This window comes from Pagrus major, chromosome 11 (assembly GCF_040436345.1).
Source record: "Pagrus major chromosome 11, Pma_NU_1.0".
Taxonomy (NCBI): Eukaryota; Metazoa; Chordata; class Actinopteri; order Spariformes; family Sparidae; genus Pagrus; species Pagrus major.
Window position 1 is genome coordinate 13,502,163 of NC_133225.1, and position 18,323 is coordinate 13,520,485.

The 18,323-nt window shown below is 41.0% G+C and overlaps 1 protein-coding gene across 2 annotated transcripts; it reads right to left on the reverse strand.

Moving 5' to 3' along the window:
• Window positions 1-1,283: 1,283 nt before the first annotated feature.
• ssbp3b (single stranded DNA binding protein 3b) lies at window positions 1,284-17,218 on the reverse strand. 2 transcript variants are annotated; one of them, XM_073476474.1, is made up of 18 exons: window positions 17,035-17,218; window positions 16,234-16,306; window positions 16,059-16,120; window positions 15,887-15,971; window positions 7,715-7,804; window positions 6,565-6,639; window positions 6,275-6,337; window positions 5,797-5,860; window positions 5,636-5,709; window positions 5,421-5,485; window positions 5,270-5,318; window positions 4,986-5,021; window positions 4,803-4,857; window positions 4,649-4,713; window positions 3,273-3,351; window positions 3,092-3,120; window positions 2,889-2,990; window positions 1,284-2,700 (listed from the first exon to the last, which is right to left on the reverse strand). In XM_073476474.1, exons 1-18 carry the CDS (start codon window positions 17,088-17,090, stop codon window positions 2,671-2,673), a joined length of 1,152 nt encoding a protein of 383 aa, XP_073332575.1. In that variant the 5' UTR covers window positions 17,091-17,218; the 3' UTR covers window positions 1,284-2,670. The 2 variants fall into 2 exon arrangements, with proteins under 2 accessions (XP_073332575.1, XP_073332576.1); XM_073476475.1 differs by lacking the exon at window positions 6,565-6,639.
• Window positions 17,219-18,323: the final 1,105 nt, after the last annotated feature.

Sequence of the window (18,323 nt, forward strand, 5' to 3'; positions counted from 1 at the left end):
CACAGCTGATGGAGAGCAGCCAGGTGAGTAAGGTTGTTTGTAATCAGAATGCAGGTAAGATTTAGACCCAGAAAACTCTACTGCTCTGTCCTGTATTTTGAAGGGACCCAAGGTCGACCCAACTTCAGTTCCAGATGTTGCTGGATGCAGGATTTGAGCTGTGATGTTTCCAGGTGCCAGTTTGGGGAACTGCTGAATGTCCACATTGTCCTTCCAAATGTGATATTTAAAATATCTCAGATTGTGTCTCCAAAAAGAAAAAAACTATCCCCACAAATTAAAATGTAGTGGTCTAGTGTGGGTGGTGCTGGAGCAGTCAATGGAGAGGGGATGTGACCGCAATCTTAGCTACTACTTAGTAACATATTCTTTGCTTCAGTTACTTACTAGTTAAAGATATAATATGTAACATTTCTGCATTAAAATGTCTAAAACAACTAGACCTTTGTGATATATTTTGTTGAGCTGTTTATTTACATTATCCTTAATGTTTCCAAAATGTTCGAACCCAGAGCAATCTGTTATTTTACTGAGGGTAACGGTGCGTTTCTTCAGATCTCTATAACTTCCAGCAGAGTCGAGGGAGAAAGTCGTTAACGAGCCTAAACATTACGTGAATACAACTTCAAAACAGTATTAAATGATATAAACATCGTCCATGAACATTTCTGCCTGATTTCAGAGTTACCTCCGCAACGTTATATTTTTGTCAATGTCCATCAGTCAGCAGGATTACACAAAAACTAAATGGATTTCCATTAAACTTGGATGGAGGATGGCTCTCAGTCGAGAAAACAGACTCCATTAACTTATGGTGTGGGTCCAGATAAAGGGACAATCCAGGAATTTTTTCACACTTTCTTTAACATTGTGAGGTACGACGTTTTGCGACATTTTTATTAACTTCTCAGGGAACAAGCATGGATCTTGATGAAAAAAGTCAAGCGTATTTAGGTGGCTGGTATCTATGAGTGAGTACATTTTGATGCAGATCCAATATATTAAATATGTTTTATTTGATATTAGATTAGACTTGATTGAATGCATGAGGACTGTTGGGCTTTGGCAGAGGTACACCCTCTTCTGTGTGCCATTCTAGTGAGTTTATCTTTAGCAACGTTGGCTGTTTAATAATTAAGAAAGCAACTCCCATGATCCCACACTATTTGTATCTTCTGTTTTGAAGGCGAGTTCTCGAGCAGAAGAAACAACAAACTGTGTGTTTAAATCTAATGCAATATGAAACTATGTTCAAGCAAAATAAAAACAAGGGACACAGATAGTTAAGTTATTGTAAAATTATATTAACAAGCAATCTTTCCTCAATTTGAAATAAAAAAATATCAGCAAATAAAGGCAACATAGGACAGATGTGTATAATGCGTAATGTTCACAGGAAAAAAAAAATTCTCATCACATTTACAAGACTGCCGCTAAGTTTATAATGATGCCTACTAGAATCGGTTTAGAAAGCTTTGACTAACTCTGAATAACTGGGGCAATATATGTAGTCAAAGATTGTATCAAAATATTTAAAAAATGTGAGGGTGGGCAAGAGGGGGCAGGGCCAAGGGGACAACCAATGATACAGGAGGGAAGTATGAACAACCAATATGTAAGAGAGATTAAAATGGGCAGCTCATCCATAGCCTTTTCATCATAATCAACCAAACTGGAAATAACACGGAAGGCTACGACGATGAAGAGCACAGAGTGTTAAGCACAGACAGGTAAAGAGATATACACCACATCTTAAAGCAGGTGTCCACATAGAGAAGAGCAGCACTAGGTAGTATGTTGTACACAGATTCTCAGCATTCATGCACTCACTTCTTATGTTGACGTCTGGTTTCCCTTGACGGGACACAACAGCAATCCAGCCGTTTAAATTAAAAACAGCCAAGAGTGCAGAATCGCATCGCTGTCAATGATAAGAGACTGATCGAACGGGATCAATTTGACATTGTAAGAACCATCTGAGCACTTACATACTGTGAAATTTCATCACAATAAAAGCCGTTCTTTCAAGTCTTTTCCCCTTTACAAACCTCTTTAAATAGAAGGGTGGGCATTGGGAAGAATAGTACATTATTCATAAAAGGTGGCCACAGAGTAAAAGGCAAGAAATCTGAGTCCTATGTCAACTGACTTGTGTGACACAGTATGCATGGCGATAAGTAAAATGACAAGACAAAGACTTTCCAAGCTCACAATGCATATACACACTCTCCAGTGTTTTAAGTGACAAAAGCGGAGACATTTCCTGCACATCTTGCACCACAAAGCAATAATTAAAAAGTACAAGAGGTAAACTTCAACCTTTTTTTCTCTCTTCGCTCTAGAGTTGAGAGGGACTGAGAGGGTTATGGAGAGAAGGATGGGGGCGGGGGGGCTCTGCAAAGAACATAAAACGTGTCATGTATGCATTTTCAGTAGCTGGTTTTGTCACACTCGGGGTTGTGATAAATGGAGAAATTGTCCTTCATTTTGAGCAAGGAGCAGTAGTCGCCAGCCATTTCCATTTTTCTCCGATCAGCATTCTGGCGTTAGTGTGGAACCAAAATGGCGCCTGTCCCTGATTCGGTGCTGATGTGTTTTGGCCGTGTCCTATAGTGAGTTCAGATCCTCGGAATGATGGCAAATAATGTCGGTGTGGGGTGGAGGGGCGGGTCACACACTCATCGTCATGGTTGGAGAGTACTATGGAGGCACAGAGAAGAGAGGATTAAAACACCTTTTCACCACCAGCTGGCTCTCCACACTGTAGTCTGATGTTAATATGCTGCGACTGTGGCTTCACTGTGTGGTCAATAGTGCTCTAGCTCCGGCTTCATCAAAGCACAATTACAGTCCAGTGATGTTAGCTGAGGAGCGAAGCGGAGACTTACGTTCTCGCTCTGAAAGGAGTGGAGGAAGTTTCCACTCAGCTCCCCGTCATCCCTCGGGGTCCCAGGAGGATTACTAATGCCACTTAAATTGTTTGGGGAATTCTGGAGACAAAGAGTGCACAGTGTTTTAAATGTATAAAATTTCACTCTGGTCAAGATTATGCTCTCAGTGCAAAAACAATCTGCATGGTTACACTATTTACCTTGTTCATTCCATCCATATCACCGGAGCCTGACAATGAAACAAAATGAAAAACAATATTTGGTATCATGTGGTGATTTTAATGCAGTGGCTCTACCTGAAACACAATATATTTTCCTCATTTAGTTTGAAGAAATATGTCCGTGTTGTGTTAGTAAGTGTGTTGTCGTGAGTGGTGTTACCTAGTGACCCGTTCATGTGGTGTGGTTCCATCCCAGCCATGGCTCCCAGGGGTCCGTCAGAGCCGGGGCCCATAGGGAACTGGAGGGAAAAGAGGACAGCATGGACTCAGTAACCACAAGTTAGCATCTAACTGGAAGTCAACCATACCACAGACTAGTAGGCTCAAAATAAAAGTGACATAAACAGGAACTCAGGTACGACACAGTGCATATACTTATTTCTGCTACTGTGAACCTCAGTCCCTCTTCTAACTGAAAAACCTTTGTTCTGATCATTTCAGCTCCAAGAGAGTCAGTGGCTGAAACAGTAGCCTACAGTATCAAATAACAAACACTAATGGAACCACTATAACAAGTGTATTTGTTTTGTTTCTATAAAAATGTCTATTCCAGATCTCTGGGTGCAACTCAGGAATATGTGCTTAGGCGTCAACTAAAACTACTTTTTTTGCAAACCAGCTGAACATTGTTAAATAAACTATTTAATAAAGCATAAACATCAAATCCTTGAGTTATTTTTTAAAAAATTATGTCCAGTGGGATTTTTTCTGTAGTTTCCTTTCTCTCAACAGCAGAGGCTCTGGGTGATATATGCGATTCAAGCATTTTTTTAAGCACTTCCCAGGTACCTACAAAAATGTCCAGACTCTCGAAGTCTTCATCATCAGATAACAATAAATAAAAAATGAAGTTTAGAAAATGCCTTTATACCGACAGCAATCAATGTGTTGATCACTTTGTTTATTTAACCAGCTGTTCAGATTGATTTTATGTTTTAATCATGATTGTTTATTTCTTGCTAATTTCAACGTCAAACAAATATGATGATGGTATTGTTTCATTTCAAATATTAAAAGACTTTAGGTTAATTAATTAAGCATTTTCTAAACTTTAAATACTTTGTACAAACCTTCAATTAAGTAAGAAATATATATAATAATTTCTAACTCCAACAAGCATGAAATTTATTTTCCTAGCAACATGGATGTATAGACCAGAGGATGGAAATCGTCACTGTCCCACCAGCTGAAAGCAGCCATTAAACAAAGGACTGTGTTATGATGGTAGAGGTCAGGTGTTTAGTTAATGGTACAAGCTTTACACAACGATCAGTGAAGCTCACACTGAACACCTCAGCTGCTTAATTGTTGTCATCTGTCAACCACTTCTTTTTTCAATGACCGGCATTACATTCACAGGGCTGACCTTAATGTTTAGGTGTGCTGTTAAAACAGATTGCCGGACAACGTTATGGGCTGTGGGCTTGGTCCAAAAGGGATATAAGTAATACAGATTTATGATAATGAGACTAATGCTACTTCTATTTAACTCAATGTTCAAAATATCCACACTTAGAATGATGAGAAGGAACATACATTATTTCGGTTGCCGGGTCCAGTGTTGATCATGGTGTACAAATTGTCACCAGAGTTGTTTGAGTCTGAAAAAGGTGCAATCATACATATAATTGGTACTGGATAGTGCATGAAAAGGTTACTGATTATCAGCTTAGCTAACAGAGGCACTAACCTGCAGGGCTGGGCATAATGGGAGTTCCTGGGGGCCCCCCACCTCCAGAAGCACCCTGTGGAGAATAAATTAAAAAAATGATAAATTACAAGTTTACATGTTAAAATTATCTATAAAATCTTATTTTCTTAAGCTGAAATGCACATAATGTGTGTAAGTTAATATGCCAGGATGTGTTCTCACCCCATATGCACCAGGAGAGGGTGATGAGTAAGGCATCTGAAACCAAAAACACAAACATTACAGACCAGAAATGGGCGAGTGCAAACCCGTTCTATACCTCAAAATGTCATCATTCATCATTTGATCATCCTAATATCATTACGGCCGTCTGTCCATCTGTCTGTGGAAACCTTGACACATAATACTACAATTACATCCCAGACTAGAACCTTGGAGCACATTAGACTGACTGCAATCTGACCCAACATTTTTCTGGGCGTCTGTGTGTGTATATTTGTACTCACAGAGTTGGCATTGTTGGGATTGGGCCATGGCCGGCCTGTCCCTGGGCCCCTGGATGATAGGACCAATGAAAATTTTAGTTGGATAATGCATTAAAGTTGAGAGACTTTTTGATGGAACACATTTAAAAATTCTAAAAAAGAAAAGGCTCACATGTTAACTCCTGGCATACCAGGACCCATGGTGTTGTGTGGAGGCCTCATCCCACCACCAAAGTTCTGAGAAGAAACAAAAGAAAAATCATCAAATCTTAGGATTTAAGGTTGGTTTGGATTTGGTACAGTATTTAAACCAGTTTAGTAAAGAACCATAGCTAATGGGTCATCAAGGCAATGGTGATATTATTCCTAGTGAGTAGAACAGCCTACCTGAGGGCCGGGCCCCATGGGTCCCATGCCTCGTGGGCCACTCATTCTCTGCATGGGTCCCAAGTTAGGATGGCCTAGAGGGGGAAAAAATGTATATGAGGGGAGAAGCCAGGAAATAATTTCTTATATGTAGCTTAAGTGAAAACAGTACTGAGTCACACCTTGTGGTCGTGTGGGGTCCATGCTGGGCAGCATGGGATGAGGGCCTGGTCCTCCACCTGGTGGCTGCAGGGGATCAGATACGAAGACCCAATTATGACTGCAACTAACAATTACTTTCATTGTTGATATGTTGGTTGATTACTTGTCAAAAATGTCGATTAGTGTTTTCCAAAGCTCAAGATGACACCCTCAAATGTCTTGTTTTGTCCCCAACCCAAAGATATTCAGTTTAGAGAATGTAGAGAATACCTTTATTGTCATTGTAAATGTACAACAAGATTCAGTACCGTCATAGAGAAGTAAAGAAACCAGAAAATATTCACATTCAAATTTCAAATTCAGGTTAATAGTTTGCAACTAATCGATGAATCGTCTCAGCTCTAGACCCAATGAAACTTCAGTTTTACATGTGTGCTATGCATTTTGCATCCATAGTGTGTGTGTGTGTGTGTGTGTGTGTGTGTGTGTGTACTCTACCTGGTTGCCCATCCTGATGGGAGGACCTCTCGGGCCTCCAGCGAAGCGAGGCGACATGAATGACTACGACAGAAACAACATCGCTCCATGAGATTTCAATGAGGAAGTGACAGACTTCTCTCAAAATGAATAATTTCTTAACATCATGTTTGGTGAATATTGGAAGCAGCATAAAGCACTGAGCTGAGACGAATGCCAAAGCATGAAGCATCAGCGTCGAAAAGCAGCGTTCCCAAATGGCAGATAGCATAAACAGAGAAAAAGAGAGAAAGAGGGAGAGGGAGTGTTACCTGACTGTGAGGTCCCATCATACTGTTAGGGGGAGGAGGCTGAGGGTGAGGAGAGCCCTGGGGACCAGGTGGACCCTGTGGCATCGCACAAAATAAAAGAGGCAAGGAGGAAGATAAGAGGAGGGAGAGAAGGGAGGATGAGACGAAGAGAGAAAGATGGGGCGAGAAACAGAAAAGAGGGGCAGAGAGAAGCAGGGTTACTGCAGGGCAGAGGACAGTTGGAGTGCAAGAACCAAAGTGTGGCGCAAAAAAATGTAAAAATGTCCAAAATAAGTTGCTCATTTTAATGTAACAAACACAGATAAAGAGAGCGACTGAGCAGAGAAGAGCAAGCAAATGGCTTAGCCTTGGATGAGAGAAAAGAGACAGAGAGGATGTGTGCTCTTTTGCCTGTCAGTCAAGACATTAAGAAGCCTGCTGCATGCAGCATGTTATCAGAGCTAATTTCCCTGAATTAACAGCGTCAATTAAGCTCTATGCAATTAGCTGTATAACAACACTAAACACCGGCACTGTGTCGCTAATGTTGCTGATCTGACAGAGAGTGAGGGGTCTAATTGAGCCTCCTCCAATGGATTCTGGTATGGAAAGTATGAGTGTGTGCGTTCATGTATCAATGTAGAATGTCTTTCCTGATATTAACATGATCACATAATGAGTCACGCCTTTGTGGCTTCTAGTACATAATAAGCTGGTGGATTTAAAGTGAATAGGTTGGTCTAGCAGAGGCAGAGCAGCATTGGGATTTTATGTCACCTCTTAAGAGCCACAGTTCCACACCGTTGCCTGCCAAGAGTTTATCCTCACGAGATATTGATTTACAGTAGGTGCTGCACCTTTCGATTTCTCCATTAGGGAAAATGGCCAGGCCACGCCTGCCTGTTTACAGCACTGGAGGGGCTCAGCCAGACAGAACGTCTATGACTATTTACTACAAGTTCACTGAGCAGACTGGAGCAAAACAAAAGACAAAAGCAGTGTATGTGGAGAGCTACAGCTTCATATGACAGCATTTTACAAAGCTGGAGTCTGGAGCTAGGAACATTTTGATCGTTGATTATGAAGTGATTTATTGGTAAATATCGGGGCGAAGTCAATTTAAGAGAATTCCTAACAGTAACAGACAGTATCAATGTGTTGATTGGCTGACCTGGAAAAAACCAGGTGGCATGGGTCCTCCTGGCATGCCCTCACCAGGGGGTATTCCTCCCATCACAGGACTGGGTGCTGCTGCTGCACTCTGAAACAAAGGAGAGCAACATCACAACCTCTAATTGTGCTGCACATGATAAATTGACCAGTTAAGACAAAATGCAATCTCAGTACACATATGGAACTTTCACATGAAGATGAAATGACGTTGTTGGAGACCTATTTTCTCTCACAGGAGGAGCACATCTGAGGAATCGAATATTCTCTTGGACAAACACAGTGATGCAGGCTAACCCTGTGTTACCTATCGATCTGAATGGGTTAATGTGCATTGTGTGTCCAAGGTGAGCCTTGTACACACTTAATGAAATTCATTCAATGTAATTGCTGTTTAAACATCATTTAACCAACCTTTGACTCATCGTCAAAGGGAAAGACACTACCATACTTTCAGTAGACCTGCATCATCTGTGGGTTTCCAGTATGTTAATGGGGTCCTTTATTGAGGTTTCTGAACCCTGCTGATCCAGAATCGAGTGGATCAGATAAGTATTGGTGGGATTCACTGAGTCAGTGTCTCCAAAGTGCTGCTGCACAGCAGGGGCTTGCTGGGCCGATTTCCTGCTCAAACCGCAGCCCTAATTCACTAATGTGCCATTTGCTTCGGTCACACGCTCCTAATTGACTGAGTTTTTCTTCCCTGTAGCTGAAGCAATCTGAGATGGGCTAATGTCCTCAGAGCTGTGGGGTTTCGCATCCAAAGAACAGCTACAGAACGAGAGAAGCGCCTTCGGCCTCATTTGTTAATGTGCAGTTCTCTCGTGTTAAAGTGTAGACATTCGCAAAGAACAATGATTACTACAGGGATGGATGTACCAGAACTTATACACACAAAACAAGCCTTGTCTCTGTACAGAGCTCTTTAGACATCATTGGTCAATAGCCAACACACTCCCTGATATTGACTGCACCCCCCCTAATTATATCTGCTCAGGCTGCAGGGCCACTGTGAAATACCTCAGCAAGGAGAGAAGTGAGGCCACAGGGAGAAGTCATGTCTCATCAGGCCCCACCACCACTGGGACACGGACACAGAGACACAGACAGCCTGTAAAACCTATTTCTTTACTAGGTGGTGCCAATAGGGAGATGCAAGACTGAGAAATTCTCAAACCTGGCTAACATCTAAGCCCTTATTTTTAAACAAAAGCACACTGCTATAAATGTGTAGGAGAGGAAGTTTCAGCTGCTCCATAGATTTAATCTGCGCTCCATGTACTTCCTCACCCATCTCGACCAGTTACTCGCAACTACCAGCCAGTTAATGTAGAAAAGGTTGCTCTCAGAATTTGGTAAATCTGTGTCAAAATAAATCTGAACTAAATTAATTTTTAATGGGTTAAGATACAGACGTCGGACAATCTGCAATGACTCACTCAAATTCATTGCCTGATGAGAACTGACTTAAGAAAATTGCTCATACACCCAGAAAACATCAAAATCGAATATGATCCCACTGAGTTGCAACTTGTCTGTGATGCTTTTTTACCAAAGGCAGAGGAAAAGACTTTTTTTCTGACGTTTTTTATTTGTTAAAAGTCCAAGTCAAGTTCCACTTTGGCCTGTCACAGATATATCGTTAACAGCACGTAAGTTGTCCGAAATCCGCAGATATGAAAACGTTTAGTTCCGATTTTATGTTGCAGAAAAAGAGGATTGGGTACTTGGTACTATAATTATTCAATTCTCGTTAAAATATCCGTTTTAATGCACCAAGGTCTTATTAGTAAAATATCCTGCCTCTAATACATCTCTCTGTCAGAAGGGTTTGATAACCACATTTGAAGGATCATTGCAAAAAAAAAAAAGATGAATATCGGCCGATTTATCGATCAGAATTTTTTAATCCCAAATATCGGTACGTGCATCAGCACTAAAAATCTAGTATTGAGCGCAACTAATTTCAAACGGAAACACACATATATGACACACAAAGCACAGAGTCGACCAATCTCTGAAGTATAACGAGGAGCTTTAGGTAGGATTTACAATCAATTATGCCATTTCTACCTTATCCACTCACAAATACACTTATTCACTGGGTTTCTTATCTCTGCCTGATACGAGGCAACATTCATGCTGACAATCAAATGACTGGCAACCTAAGATGTGATATAAAAAATAACATCCTCATGGCATCATTGTAAGCGACTGAGGCTCTGAACACTGCTGGGTTTTTTTAGCTATAAAACAGGTGAGCAGGCCCTGACCAGTGAGACTATGGTATAAATAGAACACACTGACCACACAAATTTAGCATACAAGCATATCTGCCTGAGAGATTACAATTCACATTGACATTACCCGTCAATATTCAGTATATTGACAATATACATATATAGTATCTCTATCATCTGACCAAGATTTTTAATACATTGCCACTGAATTAGGAAAATCTAGTTCAGCAGTCTTTTTGTCACATAATCTGTTGTCAAAGACAGCACCATATTGGGAGTGTAAACATTACAACTGCTGGAAATATAACCAAATCCAAAAATGTCCATATATAAAAACTACCTGTTTTGCAAGAATTGAGCTGCCCAGACAAGCTATCAATACGCAAGTAAACAAGATTGAAGTTAAGATCCCATCCCGCCTGACTTGGAAGGAGTCATCCAGCAATTACCACATCTAACCTTCCTGGCCTGACTGGTAGACCAACACACAAAAACTCTGGCTAACTATTTCGATTATTTCCATTCATTTTCCAAAAAATGTTTTTGATAAGCATCTTAGGAGCTCATAATCAAAGTAGAACTGTGACAATAACAGAAAATGACTTTTTTTAAACAGCAGTGATGCAGTTAAAACACTTTGGGAAAGGAAAATCTCAAGATCTACAGCTTCAGTGTTATTTCTACTGTTTTACTCTTTTAAATGATTACATACTGCTTTATGGTTTATGACGGCAATAAAAAGCATTATGATCACAGACTGGGAACCTTGTTCAAGGTGTTGTTGCAAGAATAGGAACAAGTTTCCGATGCATATATTTAAGTGAGAGTATTGTGAGCAGTTCCCCATGCCTTATTAACATCAAGCTTTCTAGACACTCCTGCAGACCCCTCTTATTCTGTCCACCATGTTGAGTACACCATAAAGAGTTTCATAAGTCAGTTGCATTATATGGTAAAGGGGTTATTCATAGTTCTGACCTCGCCAAACTCATGGTAACTAGTACTTTACTACTTCCTCACAAGCAATACCACCACCCTGTAGAAACCTCATATTTAATGAAGGAGAGGATTTATTTAGATTTGGCATTTGTGTATATTCTTAAGCTAAAATAGGTACTTTTGTCCAACTTGATCAGCTCCAAACAGCATGAATGCCTCACACAAAGCCATGTGTTTATCTATTAAAGTCTTCACTAGCCATCATAGGATATTTTTTTGTGTCATAGGCACAGCGCTGATCCTTAGTTTTTACTCAGGGGATCTAAGTTAGGTCTACAAGTGCTTATATTGTAACCATCAGTAGTCCTGTGCGTCAATTGGACAGACATTGGCAGTGGATCTATGTCCCAGGCTTAATTTTTACAGTTTAATGCATATTTAAGTTATCAGTTGCATAAAGATAAGTTGATAAATTGCTCTTCTGGGTGGGAAATATTTTGATCAAGATCAGTAGTAAGTAGTTATGTAACTCTCAGAAAGTGTGTGTTATATTTAAACCTGAAGGCATTAGGACATTCTGGGGGGAAGAAGTTTATTGTTCATTATAGACAAAGACTGAACTATAGTTTATGGCTAGTTTCAGAAAACAACCACATTGTCTGGCCCCTTCACAGTGAAACAACAACTGCAGATTGTTTCGCTCCCCTGCAAGGAAATAATGAAGTAAAACAAAGCTGTACTTAAGGTATTGACCACAAAGTCATAAAACAAGAAACAGAAGTCACAAACTGTTTGCCCGACTGAAAGGTAACGTGCATGGCAGGTTTCCAGGCATGTTGTGTTAGATCTTTATCAAGTCCCACTAAAGCCCACAGCTGTGACTGCTGGACTGTCCCAAACAGCCTGATGCTGCTTTCGCTCTGAACGAACCACATCTCACCGCTAACAGACTCTCTGGTACAGGAAAGGGGGCAGATGTCTCAGCCCTGCCCCGGGCTACAAAGCTCTTGTCTGGGGCCTTCCTTACAACTCCCCAGGGGACCTCCTATAAGTTAGCCTCCCCTCACCCTCCATGATTCAGCGTGTATATATGTGTACTTAAAGAGCACACGAGCCAAACAAATTTCCACTGGATTCTTGAATCACTGAAGGAGGTCACAAAAGGCCAGAGTGGCGGCGGATGTGCTCATGCACTCCTTTCAAAAACAAAGAAAGAGCGGGGAGAGGGACACACATTGGTGGTGTACGAAAGTTGATGTAGTACTATTATGGTTTGCCAGAAGAGTCTGTATATTATTGTTTGCTAGAGCTATATTGCTTTATTGGTGCATAGTTTAAATGTTTATTATTTCCCTGATTAAGCAATCTGTAAATATTAAGGCCTACTTGCTAAACATAAAAAGTACCTATATATAACCCAAGTGTACCTAATAGCTATTGTAAATAGAAGTAACTGTCACATTTGTTTTATTTGGATTTATAATTAAATTTGAGACTAAGGATGTTCCTAACATTCCTTCCCTGACGTTTAAACAGAAGTTTAAACTGAAGACTATTAGACTAGTCTAAAAGCAATATAACGTTCAGGAAACAGTCAGAGCTGAGCACACTTTAATCTGTACGGTTTAACATTATCCCAAAAATTAAGAGCAATTTGAAGTTGTTAATCACATTCTTCAATAACCAAATTGGAGTTTAATCTCGCTGGCACCCTGGTGGAGGGTGGTTGCATAACATCTAAGATGCTACAGTTAACTGACATTGTTAACGCTAATAACGGATGCTTGTTATAAAACATTTTGAATGGGAAGACGATGATGTTTCAGTGCAAATTATGCCCATGTAATTTAAACGGACAGTGTTTTATATCTGCTGCTAGAGGTTTCTCTATCAAAACAATGAACACCAAAGACATAGTTTGGTAATGTAGTGAAGTAGCGAGGGATCATGGGAGTTGTTGTCTTCATTGTTTAACAACCACTGAAAATCTTTCTGAAGTGACTTGCAGAAATGTTCACGGACAAGTTAATATATTAAATTTGTATTTACGTTAAGTCATGTTGACAACTTAATTTACTTACTCTCTGTTCTATCATCTAATGTTTCCCTGAATGTTGTAGCAACAGGCGAGGTAATGAAAACTAATAAAATTAGGGTATTTTTTGGTTCGAACATTGCTGTAAACACTAAAGATAATCCAAGTACACAACTCAGGAATCTATAACAAACCGCTAGTAATTTTCAAACATTTCAGTGTGGAAATGTTACATATTGTGTACATTAATAAAATAGGAATGAGTTTAACCAGCTAGTATTTCTGGTGCTAGAGAGGGTAACAACATTTAATCGACCAGTCGTGCAAATCCCTATTCAAGACCATTTATTTCCTTATGTTTTATTTCAGACCACATGCCGTATGTTCAACACAGGTTTTGGAAAATAAACAAGCCTTCCTACTACAAAGGATTCTCTGACGACCAGAATCAGTTCCATAGTGTACCAACCCACAACAGTTAACTGAGGTTACAGTTTGTCATAGGGGGAGAGAAAAAAAGTAAAGAGGGTGAGGATGACCAAGAGTTTGACTGGGAGGTAAATGTGAAAAGCATGCGTATACAAAAAGAGAGACACAAAAAGAAGGAGAAAAAAAATTTATATGTAAAAGGGGATGTAGGAGAAGTGATGTGGACCACCCAACTGACGACTCCTGACCTAGCGTGCTCTTAACAGCCTCACTTCTTCCACTGGAACCGACGCTCAAAAGAAACCAGCCCCTGTGTTTAGCTTGTAAATGTTTAACCATCAATCAACATCATAAAACCCAGTCTGGATCCAGACTGGATGCTCCCTCTCTCTCCCTCTCTAGTTACTTCTCACAGGTCCCCTCCACTTCTCCTTTCCCCAACCCCCTCCTCTTTATATTCCCTCAGCTCCTCCTCGGCGGCGGTGGATGCTGGGCATATGCCACAGTGCCACTCCCCTTTCCTTTTTCCCAATCTGCCCCTCAGCTCTGTGACAGCCATCAATCAGGCGCTGACGCCATGGCGACGGGGCCCCTCGGGGAGCGTTCATCAGGCCCGCCGGGGCTTTACGAGTCCTGCCGGCTAACAGAGCAACGCTCACCTCCCCCACACCTAGACAAAGGCGAGGGTCCAAGGACTTGTACTGTCCACGCACACACACACACACACACACACACACACACACTTGCCTGACCACCAACATCCACAAATGAACACAAGGAGAACCAACATCAGAGCGAAGGGCAACCACAAGATGTCGGGGAGAGCCAGCCACACAGAAACTCTCAAAGCTCTTCACCACAGCAGCACACAGCCCAGACTGACGTTTCACTGTTTCCTCATTTGCTTAATGTTTTCCATGTTATGGAAATGGTCTCAGTCAAACCACGGGCTGCGATCTAACAGCTTATTTTGTGTTGTTTAATCTTTCAGAGCTGGACTGAGGAGGCTGCTAAATTATTTAAAAAATATGAGTTCAGGTGTTATCGCAAAATAGCTTAATACAGAGAAAATCTAACGTATAGCAATATGATATGTAAATAATGATCAGAAACACTGTTTCTGCATAACAGATGAAGATTTCTGAAATCAAGCACTCAACAATATTGCAATCAATTACTATAAAGCTTGCTGTGTGATTAGAAGGCCAGTTTCAAGCAAAATGCACTCCTCCTTTGTCTGCATGAGTTACAATAATAAGGATGGTGGTTCCTGAACGGGCAGAGCCACGCTGTAGCCTCTCTCCTGGCTCCCAGGTCACCTGCCAGATCAGGAGGCCTGTTACCCTGACAACCCTTTCTGCCAAGAGCAGGACCAACATCTCCGTTTTAACCCCATCTCATCTGGTACATAACCAAACTGCCTAGAAATTTGGCTGTGTATCAGTCATCCTGAGAGGACTCCTTAACCTCTAACGACTTTGTTTGACTGCGCTGATGCAGGAAAACCTGAATAAGTATCTTTATTTTATTGACATCAGCTGCCCGTCTCGTTTCTTCGGGAGAATCACAAAGATGGGAAAGGCAGAAGCCACTGACAAGCAGTTCACACGTTCTTTGATCCTCATGAGGCTCTTTTTGATGTTCCTTTTGAATGCTGACTCAAAGCTGGAAACAATGCAGCACATGAAGAAAAAAAAGTTTCTAAAATGGCATAGTTATCAGGATGCAAAACACCCGTACCATGCAAATATAGAAGCGCTGTCATAAGAGGATGCACTCCTGAGCGACATAGATTTTGGATCTGAGACTGCCCCTGCAGTTCTTCAGTTTCAAACCCATTAGGATTTTATCATTGCAGGTAATATGCTTTGGCATGCACTTGAGGTACTGCACATCAGGTCAGCTGGAGGTCTTTGTCAAAAATCAAGCTGTGTGCATGACACACAGCAGGTTCTTATTCGTCTTCACAACTGAGGCAGGGAGTTCAAGCGTGGCGCGGATGAGGGGGAATCGCTCGACAGGTCTGACTCAGGATGTGCTGACATCAGCATCATTTTCCCAGAAGCCCATAAAGCTCATTGTTGGGCGCATCATTCGACCCACTGACAGGGCAAGATGACCGATCGTAAATTCAGGAGGAGAAAAAAAATACTGGCCCAATTTGCATGCAGCAGTTAAATACAGCCAAAACAAAAGTGCAGCAAGGAATACAAAGGAAGCCAATATCAGACAGACATCTTTTTAGGGTGAATCATTAAAACATTTTGAGCTAAATGGGAATCGTGGTAACATCAAGTATGGCAGCTGTATCACCCATGAAGGGCAATGTGCGAGATTTTGTCAGGACTTGAATGTTGACAAACAGAGATTATGAGTTATTTGCTCCAACAAAAGAAAAATTCTAACTCATTGCACAACCCGAGTTGGAGGCGCATTATTTACACCACGCCTTAGCCTTGATAGAAAAGTTGTTGTCTTCTTTAGCAGAAGAAGACAGAGCAACCTGTGCAACAGTGTAAGCACTACTCACGTAGTCATGGAAGGCTTTTGCTTCGCTGGAGTGGTCACATGTCTCTCTCCTCTCTGGCGCAGCGCAATACAAGTCCCAGAATACACTGTGGACAAGACAGGCCATGAAGCAAACAAAACCACACAAACAACCCCTGGACATGTTACATGAAGACAAGAACATTATCCCTTACCACCACCAGGAGTGTAGGAATCCAGGAGGTTCTCCAAGTGTTATGTTTTTCTCCCATCGGATCTAGAAAATTGGTTGCAAATTATGTACATTTTAATATTGTTGTTCCTAAAAGTGTTTAAAATGTAGAAATGGCACTCTAGCATGGTGAAACTTTTCCCCTAAATTGCACATACCTCTGATAAAAAGGTCTGTGCAGACTTCTGTGCTCCTATGTGTAGCAAATACTCATAGACATACAGAGCCAACCTGTGTGGGGAGAAAAGAAAAAACAACAGCATTATTTTAATTCAACAAACTGGCAACAAATAAACGTCAAACTGCTGGTTAAATCTTCTTCAACTGGCTCCCTGAGTGACCAGAGTCGGGTACAGGCCCCCTGAACAATGGCTGCCAAATAGCCTATGCCAAAAAATTAAATGGGGACTGTGTAACCAAGACCTGGTTAGTATTCACTACAATGAGGAGGTTGGAAGAAAGTGCTAAAGCAACAGTACAATTTAACGTCGTGATGTTAACTGTAAAGAAAAAAATAAAAATAAAAAAAACACACACACAGCACCAGCCTGCTGTGTATTAGCTTGGTACAGTATCCTGGTGGCACTGATGGGGCTGAGGGAAATAAAAACGTAGCCCATCTAGAGCGCAACAGAGAAAACAATGTACTGTGTGGCAAGGCGATGTTATTGTTTTCTCCTCTCCGTGCTCTCGACTGAATATCCGCAAAAATATGAGACAACCGCCCGCTGAAAAACAACCAAACTGCTGTCGGAATCGGTGTTAGGAGACAGCAATAAGCCAAAGGTAGCAGAAACACAGCTCAGGGGAGGAATGGCGAGCAGACAAGGCGGTTCATTCAATTCCATTCTCGGTAGGAGGAAATCGCCTCTTGCTAGCCCGTCCAGCGAACAACAGAGAGCAAGAGGGAAAAACTTACGAGGCGAAAAACACACAATAATAAACGTTTCTGGGCTTACTTTTCTCGTGCCTGGCCGTCCGACGGCACCGGGGTGCCTTTGCCTTTGGGGAACATTGTTTTGTGTGGGAGGACGCCCGCCTTCTCTTTCTTTTTTTCGCTATTTCATCTGTCAGATCATCGCGGCCGCGACCCTCTCGCACTCCAACCGCACTCCTGCTCAACCCGACGACTCAACCGAGCATGGTCCGGGGGGAAGAGGCGGGGCCAGGCCTGACTGACGCTGCCGGCAGCCAATGAGAGGGCGCCGTTCGCCTTAAGGTCTGCCTTTTCGTGTTTTTTTTTGTTTTTTTGTTTTCTGTTTTGACGTTGATAGCTGCGATATCAATGAGCGTAATTGAATCAAGAAATTAATAGTTCCTCTAATTGTTTGCTTGACTTCAACTGGCATATGCAGTGTAAATATATTCTTCTGGTGATCAATTAAAAAGTTATTTTTTTCTTTCCAAAATTAGGCATATCTTTCACAATAAAATTAATTGATATTTGGGAGAGTATTTATAATCTCATGGGTACACAAAATGGGGTTCGGGGACCCATAGGACCCCCTGGGATTGTTCCAGGGTGTCCCTATAGCAAAAAAAAGCGAACCATATATTTTCACTTTAATTCCATCAACAAATAACACAACAACAGAGTACTGACTGGTTCAATGACTATTTTTGTTTAATACACGTTCTGCAATTAAACGTTCAAAAGCAAAATTCTTATCAGATGGCAAACCCTGACATAAAAATCTAATCTGGACTATTTGTTGTCTGTTTAGTGCTCCCTCACCTGAAAAAGTTTGAGGACCACATATTTTAAGGAATAATTCTAATGTAAAAGGATTATCAAATGTATATAGTGTCCACATTATTTAAGGGCTAAGGGCAAAGTTTATATTTATTAAACAGTATTGCTTTTATTGGATATATTCAGTCAATATTTTTGACATAAATAGCCCTATGCTTCTATATTTTATGGGCTTATCAGCAGTTTATTATGTACGAAGAACAATTAGTTTTACCCTAATTTCCCTTATAAGGAGAGATAAGAACGCCATAAAGCAAATATATAGACCCTAATATACATAGCATATCAATTTTAAAAGTCTCAAGTACCTAGATAAAGACTAAAGAACATTTCTTTGGTTTAATTAACTTTAAATCAACGTTTTTTTAAAAAAAAAAAACGTTCAAGTTTGTCTTGTTATCGCCTGTAAGCAGCCCCCAAATATGAGGCCACTGCAGTTCCACCTTAAAAATGTGGACGTTGCACTACAGGGGATAGTCTCTCTCCCTCCCTTCT

Bases quoted from the DNA above. Each gene is read 5' to 3' on its own strand.
- ssbp3b (XM_073476474.1), bottom strand. From the start codon at position 17,090: ATGTTCCCCAAAGGCAAAGGCACCCCGGTGCCGTCGGACGGCCAGGCA. The intron at 16,121-16,233 runs GTATGTGCAATT...CCAATTTTCTAG, and splicing joins CACAGACCTTTTTATCAGAG to ATCCGATGGGAGAAAAACAT. The intron at 15,972-16,058 runs GTAAGGGATAAT...TCTTGTCCACAG, and splicing joins TTCCTACACTCCTGGTGGTG to TGTATTCTGGGACTTGTATT.